Raw genomic sequence first — 13,060 nt, 5'->3', positions numbered from 1 at the left:
ACCGTGAGGATTGGAGCAGTTGGACAAGCCGAAGCCGTTGCAGAGGCGGTCTCGTCACTGGGAGGCATGGTGATAAGCTCGTTGTACAGACCACTTCGGAGTTCCGTGGTGAGGACGGGGATCGCTAACTTCCACCAGAATGTTACGTGTAGAAAGACACAGATGAAAGAGGCTATTTACAGGCTATTTACACTGGAGCCGGACAGCCAGGCCGACACTCGCCCGCGCCAAAGCACAGACACACTTCATCGTCGTTCTCGCGTCGGCTCGTCTCGTGAGTATCTCCCGATAATATCGTAATAGTACGATGAGCATTCTCGATATTTTTGCTAGCAACGCCTTTGGAATGAAGTTCACGCACGAACAGCCGCAGGGTGGTCGGATCCAGTAACTTGATGTGTGTCTTATCTTTCACGAAGCACGCGTGTGCTGGCAGTACAAGCCACGGTCGAAAAAAAAATTCTTAATTATCAATTGGCCCACTGTAAGATCGTAAAAAGAGCTACTGCAAAAAACTGCATCCGCTCTGCTCTAGAAAAGTCCTGCGCACGTCAAGTTCGCTAGAGCATCGAAGCCCAGCTAAGGCGTCTGGAGAAGACTGGGTTCCACGGAGAAATCGTTGCCTCGGTGGTAGAGAGCCAGACTCGAAAGGTTTAAACTGGTGGGAGGCGCAGGCACAAAAACGACGCCCGCCCGCTACAGCACCCTGCCGTATTGCCTATTGGCAAACCAGGTTTCGCGCAGCCTAAAGAAAGTTGGCAACAGGTGCGGGGTGCATGTTGTGTTTTCAGCACCAAAACAACTGGGACGAATGTGTCGCCTTGTAAACGAATCCAAAAAGAACCCAGCCTGCAAAGTAAAAGAAACCAAAGCCCTTGTTGAATGTGACATTGGTGTTGAGTATAGTATTCCCTTCACCTGTGGGAAATGCTATATTGGCCAAACCGGTCACCATCTGAATGAACGCCTGCTAGAGCATCGCAGGAATGCTACTCCACTAAGTGGCGCTGGTCCTTTAACCGACCACATTCGCCGTTTCTCGCACAAGCCAGCATTGAAGGCGTTTTTCGAACGAACACGTGTGTTGCGCAAATTCAGCAATCAGAAAAACCGGGAAATTTTTGAAGCCTTTTGTCATCATCATCATCATCAGCCTGGTTACGCCCACTGCAGGGCAAAGGCCTCTCCCATATTTCTCCAACAACCCCGGTCATGTACTAATTGTGGCCATGCCGTCCCTGCAAACTTCTTAATCTCATCCACCCACCTAACTTTCTGCCGCCCCCTGCTACGCTTCCCTTCCCTGATTCTTCTGATTATTTCCGTCTGACGATCCGGATCCGCCGTCACTACCTGCCCTAAGTAGATGTATTCCCTTACTACTTCCAGTGCCTCGCTACCAATTGTAAATTGCTGTTCTCTTCCGAGACTGTTAAACATTACTTTAGTTTTCTGCAGATTAATTTTTAGACCCACTCTTCTGCTTTGCCTCTCCAGGACATTGAGCATGCATTGCAATAGGTCCTCTGAGTTACTAAGCAAGGCAATATCATCAGCGAATCGCAAGTTACTAAGGTATTCTCCATTAACTTTTATCCCCAATTCTTCCCAATCCAGGTCTCTGAATACCTCCTGTAAACACGCTGTGAATAGCATTGGCGAGATTGTATCTCCCTGCCTGACGCCTTTCTTTATTGGGATTTTGTTGCTCTCTTTATGGAGGACTATGGTGGCTGTGGAGCCACTATAGATATCTTTCAGTATTTTTACATACGCCTCATCTACGCCCTGGTTCCGTAATGCCTCCATGACTGCTGAGGTTTCGACAGAATCAAACGCTTTCTCGTAATCAATGAAAGCTATATGTAAGGGTTAGTTATATTCCGCACATTTCTCTATCACCTGATTAATTGTGTGAATATGATCTATTGTTGAGTAGCCTTTACGGAATCCTGCCGGGTCCTTTGCTTGACAGAAGTCTAAGGTGTTCCTGATTCTATTTGCGATTACCTTACTAAATAGTTTGTAGGAAAGGGACAGTAAGCTGATCGCTCTATAATTTTTCAAGTCTTTGGCGTCCCCTTTCTTATGGATTAGCATTATGTTAGCGTTTTTCCAAGATTCCGGTACGCTCGACGTCATGAGGCATTGCGCATACAGGGTGGCCAGTTTCTCTAGAACAATATGCCCACGATCCTTCAACAAATCTGCTGTTACCTGATCCTCCCCACCTGCCTTGCCGCTTTGCATATCTCCCAAGGCTTTCTTTACTTCTTCCGGCGTTACCTGTGGGATTTCGAATTTCTCTAGACAATTTTCTCTTTCATTATCGTCGTGGGTGCCACTGGTACTGTATAAATATCTATAGAACTCCTCAGCCACATGAACTATCTCATCCATATTAGTAATGATATTGCCGGCTTTGTCTCTTAACGCATGCATCTGATTCTTGCCAATTCCTAGTTTCTTCTTCACTGTTTTTAGGCTTCCTCCGTTCCTGAGAGCGTGTTCAATTCTATCCATATTATACTTCCTTATGTCAGCTGTCTTACGCTTGTTGATTAACTTCGAAAGTTCTGCCAGTTCTATTCTAGCTTTAGGGTTAGAGGCTTTCATACATTGGCGTTTCTTGATCAGATCTTTCGTCTCCTGCGATAGTTTACTGGTATCCTGCCTAACGGAGTTCCCACCGACTTCCATTGCACACTCCTTAATGATGCCCACAAGATTGTCGTTCATTGCTTCAACACTAAGGTCCTCTTCCCGAGTTAAAGACGAATACCTGTTCTGTAGCTTGATCTGGAATTCCTCTATTTTCCCTCTTACCGCTAACTCATTGATCGGCTTCTTATGTACCTGTTTATTCCGTTCCCTCCTCAGGTCTAGGATAATTCGAGTTCTTACCATCCTGTGGTCACTGCAGCGCACCTTGCCGAGCACGTCCACATCTTGTATGATACCAGGGTTAGCGCAGAGTATGAAGTCTATTTCATTTCTAGTCTCACCGTTCGGGCTCCTCCACGTCCACTTTCGGCTATCCCGCTTGCGGAAGAAGGTATTCATTATCTTCATATTATTCTGTTCCGCAAACTCTACTAATAACTCTCCCCTGATATTCCTAGTGCCTATGCCATATTCCCCTACTGCCTTGTCTCCAGCCTGCTTCTTGCCTACCTTGGCAGTAAAGTCGCCCATTAGTATGGTGTATTTAGTTTTCACTCTACCCATCGCCGATTCCAAGTCTTCATAGAAGCTTTCGACTTCCTGATCATCATGACTGGATGTAGGGGCGTGGACCTGTACAATCTTCATTTTGTACCTCTTATTAAGTTTCACAACAAGACCTACCACCCTCTCGTTAATGCTATAGAATTCCTGTATGTTACCAGCTATATTCTTATTTATCAGGAATCCGACTCCTAGTGTTCGTCGCTCTGCTAAGCTCCGGTAGCACAGGACATGCCCGCTTTTTAGCACTGTATATGCTTGTTTTGGCATCCTAACTTCACTGAGCCCTATTATATCCCATTTACTGCCCTCTAATTCCTCCAATAGCACTGCTAGGCTCACCTCACTACATAACGTTCTAGCGTTAAACGTTGCCAGGTTCATATTCCAATGGCGGCCTGTCCGGAGCCAGTGATTCTTAGCAATCAAAGCAGAAAGCTGGGCTAGTTGGTGTATCATCATTATTCAAAAGACTAGCGCAATATAGCAGGGACAAAGGGACGTCCTGTCGTCTTCTCTGCCTTTGTTCCTGCTATATTGCGCTAGTCTTTTGAATAATGATTCTTAGCACCCTCTGCTGCGTTGCAGGTCTGACCGCCGCCGTGGTCAGTTGCTTCACAGCTGCTGGGGACTGAGGGCCGGGGTTTGATTGTGTTGTTCATATAGGAGGTTGTGGCCAAGTACTGCACCAGGGTGGCCAATCCTGCTCTGGTGAGGGAGTGCATTACCGGTTCTGGTCACCGGGATCAGGCCGCACTCCATGCCTGTTTATGCAATTTTATCAACACGCGGATTTTTTTTTAAGACCGGTGGAAAAGACCGGCACCGGTGGACCCGGTGCCGGCAATTTTCCACCGGTCTTAAAGCCTTTTGTATATCTAAAGAAAACGATTACTGCGTCAGTGCTCTACCTGTTGTGCTCGGGAAAAAGAACGTGATTATTTCAGGGCAAACTTGTGTGTCGATTCTGCTAGGTAAGGTGGGAGATGAGAAAGATTGTACTTGAGTGATGGGAGAAAAAAAAAGTTTTTTTCACCTTTTCGCTTTTATTCTTTTCACTTTTTCTTTTGGTTTCGAAGCCTCTGATGATTGTCACCTGTACCAAAGAAAAATTTTTGGGGTGGTCCGGTGCGCTAACAACGCCCCCCCCCCCCCTAACTCCCTTCTCCCCTTATGCTCATAAAGCCCTGTTTTCGCGAATAAAATTTAGTTGAAGTCCGGCGTTTGTGTTGTCCTTCTCTTCTCGTCCGTGTTCAATCATGCGCTGGAACAGTGTTTCATAATGCCAATCACAACCAACTAGCCCAGCTGTCCATACTTAACGGTGCACCTCGACAGTTACTTACAGACCGCGGCCGCTCGTTCATTTCTAGAGTTGTCGACGACCTCCTCCGCAGTTGTGCCACTGAGCACAAGCTGTCCACCGCCTACTACCCAAAAACGAACGGTCTTACAGAACGTCTCAACCAAACACTCGCAGAGGTGCTGTCGACGTAGTACGTCTCCAACGATCACCTTTCACCGCGACTGGGATATCACGCTGGCCTACCCGACATTCGCGTATAACTCGTCCCAACATGACACCGCAGATATTTATCCCTTTAGCTTTTGTGTGGTCGCGACCCCATTTCGCCCTTTGACACCATCCTACCTTCTGTGCCACACGTTGCCACTGAGTACGCTCGTGAGGTCATCTATCGTGCTCACATGGCACGGCAAGTTGCCCGATCTCGATTATTAGCCTCCCAGCATCTGCAAAAAGAGCGTTACGACCGGTGCCATCGCGATGTTCACTTCGCCCCAGGTGCTTGGGTGCTGCTTCGGTCACCATGTAGTCGGGTCGGCCTCTCCCAGAAGCTTCTCTCTCGCTACACAGGACCTTATGAAGTCCTACGTCAAGTTAATGTCAATTACGAGATTTCACCGTCGCAGTTTGATCCATCCTCAACTCCCGATGCCTGTTGACATCGTGCACGTTTCGCGGCTGAAGCCATACTTCGCTCGCAATTCTTCGCTTACCATGCGCCTTGACGGCGCTTCAGCATTCAAGGGTCCTGTTACAGAAGTATAAATGAAGAAGAAGGGAGAAGATCGGAGACGCTGGCAAGGGGGGGGGGGGGGGGCTGCGTGTTGTTGCTGGTCAGCCATCTTTAACTACACTGACTCTGCTTGTGTATATATTTTAAATACAGTCTTTCTATACTCCCAACATCCCTGTAACAATATTTAACAAAAGACCAAGTACGAGCGTCGATACTCCAACGCGATATTTACCTTTGACTATGACATATGATATGACATATGACAAAGTATAGCAGCTGCCGGCAGCCACGAAAAGGGTGTTGAGATGACTGATTGAAAAGGGAGTGTTTAAGAAAAAGATGACTTCGTGCTCCGCTTGTGGACCCCACGCACCGCGCACGAGTGCAATCTTGGCTGAGATGCTCAGAACAACGTATGCTACCCGCGGAATGTCTTTTCACCATACTCAAGAGGCATGCACGATGGCATGCACGACCACGATTGCATACCTTGTGGCCAACGATAGCAATACATGATATGATATGAATGATGCGACATAAATAACTTGATAAAAATGCCCATCATTTATATCGTCGTTCATACAAGTCATGCCATGATAGGAATGTCGTTCGTGTCATGATATACATGTAATGTTATTTACGTCGTAATATACAAGTTGTGTCATGCATACACGTCATAACATGTCATGCAAGTCCTTGTCATCATGCCATGGATATTATGATTAAATCCAGTCAATGCTGATTTAGTCAACGCTTTGAGGTGCATGGGGCACACATGTCCCCATAACTAAAACCGGCGTATCTAAGGGATTACGGCGTGGATGAGCATTTAACTTCTGCATGCATTTCTCTTGGGCTGGCTATAGCAGAAAATTACATTTCCATTAGCATCACTGGCACGGAAATTCCGCCGAAAGGGGTGACTCTGAAGCCGGAATGCAGCATTTTTCACACAGAAAAGTAAGTGCAATTTCTTTAATCTGCCGTGTGTTATCGATCAAAATCAGATCGAAATACTTTCGTTAGACTTTATAATTACCAAGATAACAGAAGCAATGTTTAAATAAGCGTGCATCAGACTTTAATTGGAGAAAAATTTGCTTGGGGCACATGTGTTCCATTGTACGGTGACGAAACTTCGGTTCTGCTTTGAATGCACTGGCGTGAACGCCGCTGGTACTATATTGCCGTCGCAAGAGCTGCGAAAAAAATTGGATCGCATTTTTGTCTTTTTTTGTGCGTTTCCGTGAGTTAGCCCTCTTAACTTTCCTAAACACAGCTTTTGGCTCGCAGGAGGATAGCTACTAAATGGTGCAAATTTCTAGTGTAAGAGGAAGAGATCTACCCAATCTTGTTCGCTGATGACAGCGATGACAAAACCGCATTACAACTTGCCGGTGAAGATTTGGAATTTTTGGACGAAGACGTGCATAACGTTGAGGCAGAGATTGACATTGAACAACCAGACAAACCCGGCCTTCAAATGTCCAAGTAAACGCATCAGGTGCACAGCATCTCTCCTGACAACTACAGTGCCCATCAGATCTACTGACGTGCGTGCGGCTAAAGCCGCAAAGGAAATCATGTAGAAAAAGTCCTACAGAGCTAACAGTTTCACAAATTACGTTGGAATGGAGTACGGGTTAGTGCGATGTATACCAGACAAAGATGAACAAAGCGTTGTGACACCAATTCAGATTTTTTCAGCAGTGATAAACTTTGATGCACTGGTCTCCGACGTACCTGTGAGAGAGAGCATTCGTTGCTCACAACAAAATGGAACTGGTTTCACATTAACAAACGAAGAAATGAAAGCGTTTCTGGGAGTTAACTTAGTAATGAGTCACCACGTGTTGCCGCCTTTCAGAAACTCTTGGTCAATGCTGCCTGACCTTGGGTGTGCGTTCGTTCCCAGTATGATGCTTCTTCACCACTTTGAGCAGCTTCGCAGCACTCTGCATTTTTCAGACGAGTCTCAGCCATGTAGAGAGGAGCCCAACTTTGACAGGGCCTATAATGTGCGGCCTCTTATCGATCATTGCAAAGAGGCGTTTCAAGCTGCGCTTTCTCCGACAAAGCAGCAGTCTGCCGATGAGCACATGATCAAATTCGAAGGCCAAAACATCATAAAACAATACAATAAAAAAAACTATTCGCTGGCGCTTTAGGATGTGGTGCCGTTGTGACTCAGAGACAGGATATTTGTTTCAGTGCGACATGTACACTGGGAAGAAGAGCGAAAGCACTGCCATGGGGCTTGGAGGGTCAGTTGTGCCCCAGCTCACAGATGACCTGAAAGGCCTAGGCTGTGATGTTCTCTTCTACAATTTTTTAAGTTCCCCAGCCTTGCAAGTGGAGCTTTCCGAGCGCGGCATCAAGGCCTAGGGAACCATGCGCGCGAACCGGAAGGGTATGCCCAGCAATTTTCCGAGTGACAAAGAAATGAAAAGAGGTAACATTGTGCATCATTTAGTGCTAACGGTATTGCCTGCGTCTAATGGATAGATAACCGGACAAGTATATTGTTAGGAAACTTGGTATCGCCGGCCGGAAACGTGCTTGTGCAGCTGCGATGCGCTCGGAAGGAAAAGAAAAAATTTATTTCCGTTGTCCCTTAGTTTCAAAATACAATAAAAATTCATGGGCGGGCTTGACCTTATGGACCAAAAGAAAGTTACCTACGAAGTGGACCAGCGCTCCAAGATTAAGTACTTACTACCTTAGAGTATCTTTTGATCTTCTGGACACCGTTGTCAACAATGCCTACATTTGCTACATGAAGCTGCAAGCAGAAAACTAATATTCCTGTTATGGCCTCGCTTTAGCTTCGACAGGCTGTGGCACGCTCTCTGATTGGCAGCATTTCTAGTTGGCAACGAGGCTAGACAGCACCACGGCCAAATAGTCAAAGGTGACTCTCGCTTGCACTGCGTAAATTGCGCAAAGTCAGATTCAAACCTCACGTTCAATTGCTGCTTCAGTTTGTGCAGTTCCTTTGTGCTTTACGGCAGCAAGAAATTGTTTTCTGGATTTTTATACCGCAAAGAAGTGGCAACCACTGCTTGAGCGAGTTGGCTCCCTTAAGGTATAGAGGGACATATGTGTTCCAACCTATAACTTATGCGTAACAGTTATCTTATTCGTTAGACTTTTGTTGTTTGGAAGGCCAAAATAAACGACAAACATCGCATCAAATTTTCCGTCCCGCGTTTTCTTCTGTACCTGAGGGGGTTACTACGGCTTAAGAGGACAGACAGACATACTGACTCAAGGTGCCTAAAGTAGGCAAAAAATGCTTCGGATTAATACATTATGGCGGCAGAAGCGCAAACACATTGTTCTAAGTTCGCCTCCTGCGTGCAGTAGGTGACTTTACCGCATAGCTTTGAAATAAAAATGCAAAAGTATGCGCTACTCTGCTTCCTTTGGCAGCATATAGAAGGACACTACGGCGAAAGGGCTCGTCGCAGCACCCCGTCGTGGCTGCAGTAGACGGGGTACTGCGGCAGACGGGGTGCTGCGGTAGACACAGCAGGCAGCTGTCATATAGTAGTTCATGCACAGAAATCGCAGCTAAGCACAAATGCCGTGTGCACGCAGGCAGTGCACAGCTGAAATGATTTGTCTTTTTGAGATCGTGGATATACAAATGCTCAATTTATTCAACTCAAACTTAAGAAATATGTATTACTGAGAATGTTCTCGCGATCACGAAATCAGCTAATAGCTGTTGTTGAATCCAGCTGCTTGGGATGATGCTGCATGTGCAAGCGAGAGCAAGCTATTTTTCGCCGTTTTCGACGCGAGATTATAAATTCCCTGCTGCATGCAGTACAATTATACTCCGCTCAAATGTTCACAAGAGTTTCTTGCGCCGATTGGCAACGCTTACTTACTATGTTCAAGAAGTGTTTTAGGGTCGCTTTAAGGTAATATAGGCATTTTAACTTGAATCACAGGTGGGCTCATCTGCAATCCGAGCAAGGTAGCCGATAAAGAAAATGCAGCCATCTGCTACTAATCTTTCCCTATATATTTTCATCTCATACTGTGCTACTATGTTAAAGCAGAGAGCTCATCGATGGTGACACGTCTATGGTAAATTTGCCGTGTTGTTCTTTCAAGAGGTCGGACATTTATGTATGCGTCTAGATGCCTACCTTAAAGCAAAGGCAACAACACTGGCACACCTATTGTGCGAACGAGTCAAGTTAAGCGCACATATTTATCTAAAAGCCGGCTGTGCCTGGGTCTGAATTACAACTTTCTGAAACCCTTACTAAATTTATTGGCATGGCCGGTAAAATCAGCGTAGCAACTGCTAAACCTCGTGTGAATTGGGTGCACTCACGGATGGCCTTGTTGAGGTCGTTGCCACAATGCCGTTGCGTCTTGTCCACCTCGAGGTAGTCCTTCATGCAGCCCGGCGAGCTCTCGACGTCGAAGTGGTGAAAGTACATCTCCACGTGGCAGTGGCCAGGCACGGGCTCCAGCCGGTATGTGCAGCGCGCATTGGGTCCGTATGGCTGCGGGTAGTTTGGACTAGACAGCTGGCCACGGGGCTCCCGCTGGCAGTAGTCGCACAAAGGGTTTGGCGGCACGGGGGGCACTGCAGAAATGACACATGCCCGTCATATAAGTGTTTGTATTTCTCCGGCCTTGTTCAACAAAATTAAATATATGTAAGCAGATGTTGGTGCCTCTCAGAGACACCGGCTACTCGGCTGCTCCAACATGTGAGAAATAGGAACAATCAGTAAAGTATGTAATACATGGCAAAATACTAAACGCAATTAGAGCAAAGTTAGTGGAAGTATTCTATGAACTCTCACTTTCACAAAACGAGTCTCGAGACAGCTGCCGCAGCAGAGCGCACGTGGCACTATGAGAAAAAAAGATGCAACAACATAGAAACAGCTTGAGTTGACAAGGAGAAGCGCCCGCACCAAAAGTAACCCACAAAACACTGTATACACGTCGAACTTGCACGAAAACAACTCTGAGATCAGTCGGCCCTGGTCAGTAATGCAATCAATGACCAACAGAAGATGCATGTGCTTGAATAGGTCTTAAAGAGATACAGAGAGCAATATAATTGAAGTCATTCGTAAATACCAAATAATTTTTCGAGAATAACATTTCTTCAAGAAATGCTACAAGTGCACGCACTGCCTATACTTGTAATGTTCCTACTGAACATCCACTGTAGGCTTCATAGGAATATACGTATAGAATGTATCCGTTATGAGGAAGCTTTAGCTCAAGCCCAACTCCGACGTGGCCTATTTAGATGCGTGTAAAATGCAGAGACGCTTTTCTGAGATAACCCCTGGACCGATTCTAATGAAATTTGTTGCATTTGAGAGAGTAAGTTAAATTCTAGTGGAAGCAGAATTTCGATTTAGGGCCTGCATCTTGTTAAATATATCTCCAAAATTTGAAGTAGTAGCTTAGCGCAAATAAAACCACGGAGACAGGGAAGACAGACAAGGATAAGCGCTACTCACAACTGTTTAATGGAAGGAAGGATAGTGCATATATTTCACTATATAGTGCATTCAGTGGACAGCTTTTTAACATTGCTCGAGTTTTATTTAAGTGTGACTTTTATTCTTTACAACGAGCAGCCATATCTGCAACGCCGGGGAGTGTGTATTTGGTCTTGTGTTGCTCCTATGTTGTGCGACATTTTTTGTCTTTTGTTGATAGGTCCTTAGAGGAGGTTTTTAGTGGGGGGCAGGTTTTAAAAGTTTTTAGGTATTTTGATGATTTTTTAGTGCCTTTAAACAACAAGGGTGACTTTACACCCCCTGCTTTTATTTTAGAAGCTTTTAACAACCAAGGCCAAGGGCTTGTTTTTACCCATGAACTTCCTGACGACACAGGCCTGCAGTTCTTAGATTTAAAACTGTCTTTTGAAGGTCGACACGACTGCTGGTCATATCAACCGCGAGCCATGAAGCAATTGCTGCCGTACGATTCCGCACACTCTAAAGTAGTGAAGCGAGCAGTTGGTAGTCTTTGCTTGGAATCGGCTTTGCGGTAATCGTGCGCACAATAAATGCGGTCTAGTTTTACGAACCAAGTTGGGCGCCTATTGGCCGCTGGTTTCCCTTTGACGGTTGTCAATGCTATGGTAGAGTCTCTTATGCAAAAAGTAAAGCTTGGAGCACGAAAGGCGAGTGCAGAGGTCGAACGACCGAAGGTAAGACCATCGGTTATTCCCTATGTACGCAAGGTGTCACACAACCTTAAAAAGGTTGCTAACCGTCATGGTATTCCTCTGGTTTTATCTGCGCCCAACAAGCTTTCGAAGCTGTGTTCTCGAGTTTGCTGTAAGAGCAGGCGGGGCTGCCGCACGAGGCATGAGAAGCCCTTTGTTGAGTGCTCCAGAGGGGTTGTTTATGCAATTCCCTTGGACCCTTGTGGGCAGCTCTACATTGGTCAAACTGAGCGTTCTGTGAATGACCATTTAAGGGAACATGCGCAAAAACTAAAGAAAAAAAAAGAGGATAAAGGCGCACATTTAGTGGCTCATGTTACCGCGTGTGGGTGCGACGCTCGATTTTCTGCGACAACTATTCTTGGCAGGAGCGGCAACCCCTCTTCCGGGCTCGCTCTGGAGGCCTTCTTTATCAACAAGAATAGAGATAGATGTGTGAGTGAGCCTTCCATCACATTACTGGATGCCGAATTTAACTTCTTGCGCAACCGCCTTTGATGTGCATGTACCGGCTTCTCTTCTGCTTGGTAGGCGCATGCGTGACAAGAGGATATATATATATATATATATATATATATATATATATATATATATATATATATATACGCGCAACTGTTTAATGGAAGGAAGGATAGTACATATATATATATATATATATATATATATATATATATATATATATATATATATATATATATATATATGTACTATCCTTCCTTCCATTAAACAGTTGTGCGTAGCGCTTCTCCTTGTGTCCCTGGTTTTATTTCCGCTAAGCTACAACTTCAAATATGGACGACCAACTAGCCCAACAGTCGAAAGTTTGCCCAATTCGAAAGTTTGAAAAACATAGAAGCACCACGTTAATAGCACAAATCACAAATTAATAGCTCTGCATGAAGAAGAGATATCACAATTCTGTAAACGGCGTTACATAATTCAAAGCACACAAATTCAATATGTTAATTTATATTTTACGTGAATTCGTTACGTTGTGTACAAGGGTTCTGCAAAAGGTGTATTTTCATATTACTAAATTTCAGAGATTCATGGGTAGCATATCAATTTTGTCTGCTTTAAATTATTGTTAGATGCAATTGACATAATTGTGATATCATTTTGCATTGCTGGGTTGCAGAGTTGTGAACTCGATAGTTTCGTTTTCTGAAAATAATTTTTTCAAATTTTTAATAAAAGATTGACGACATAAATAAAACATTAGAAATGAGCACACGCTAGATTTTAAGTTTCATTTTTTAAATGCAACAAACCTCATCAAATTTAGTGCAGTGGTTGCCGAGGAAAGGGAATCCTCCTACATGTATTTAGATAGGAGCACCTGAGGTAAAGCGTCCTCTTAAATGCGTGTCAGGGCCACGTTGGCGCCCGCACTTGATATAGAATAAATTTCCAGGTATTACCTAAGCCCTAATTTATGTAGTAAGTTAGCGTTATAAAAACCACAGAGACAAGAAAGGTGGACAAAGACAAGCGCTTGTCTTTGTCCACCTTTCTTGTCTCTGTGGTTGTTATCGCGCCAAGTTACTGCAGTCGACTCCCGACAATT

The 13,060-nt window shown here is 45.0% G+C and overlaps 1 protein-coding gene across 1 annotated transcript in view; it reads right to left on the bottom strand.

Annotated features, from left to right (window-relative positions):
- The window catches only part of LOC135914757 (cubilin-like), a 294,278-nt gene that overhangs the window by 15,012 nt on the left and 266,206 nt on the right, over window positions 1-13,060 (bottom strand). The window contains exon 28 of the mRNA XM_065447679.1: window positions 9,622-9,879. Coding sequence (XP_065303751.1) covers window positions 9,622-9,879 — 258 coding nt within the window. The remainder of the gene's footprint in view (window positions 1-9,621; window positions 9,880-13,060) is intronic.

This window comes from Dermacentor albipictus, unplaced genomic scaffold (assembly GCF_038994185.2).
Source record: "Dermacentor albipictus isolate Rhodes 1998 colony unplaced genomic scaffold, USDA_Dalb.pri_finalv2 scaffold_14, whole genome shotgun sequence".
NCBI classification, from domain to species: domain Eukaryota; kingdom Metazoa; phylum Arthropoda; class Arachnida; order Ixodida; family Ixodidae; genus Dermacentor; species Dermacentor albipictus.
This window is presented reverse-complemented; position numbering and strand designations above follow the sequence as displayed.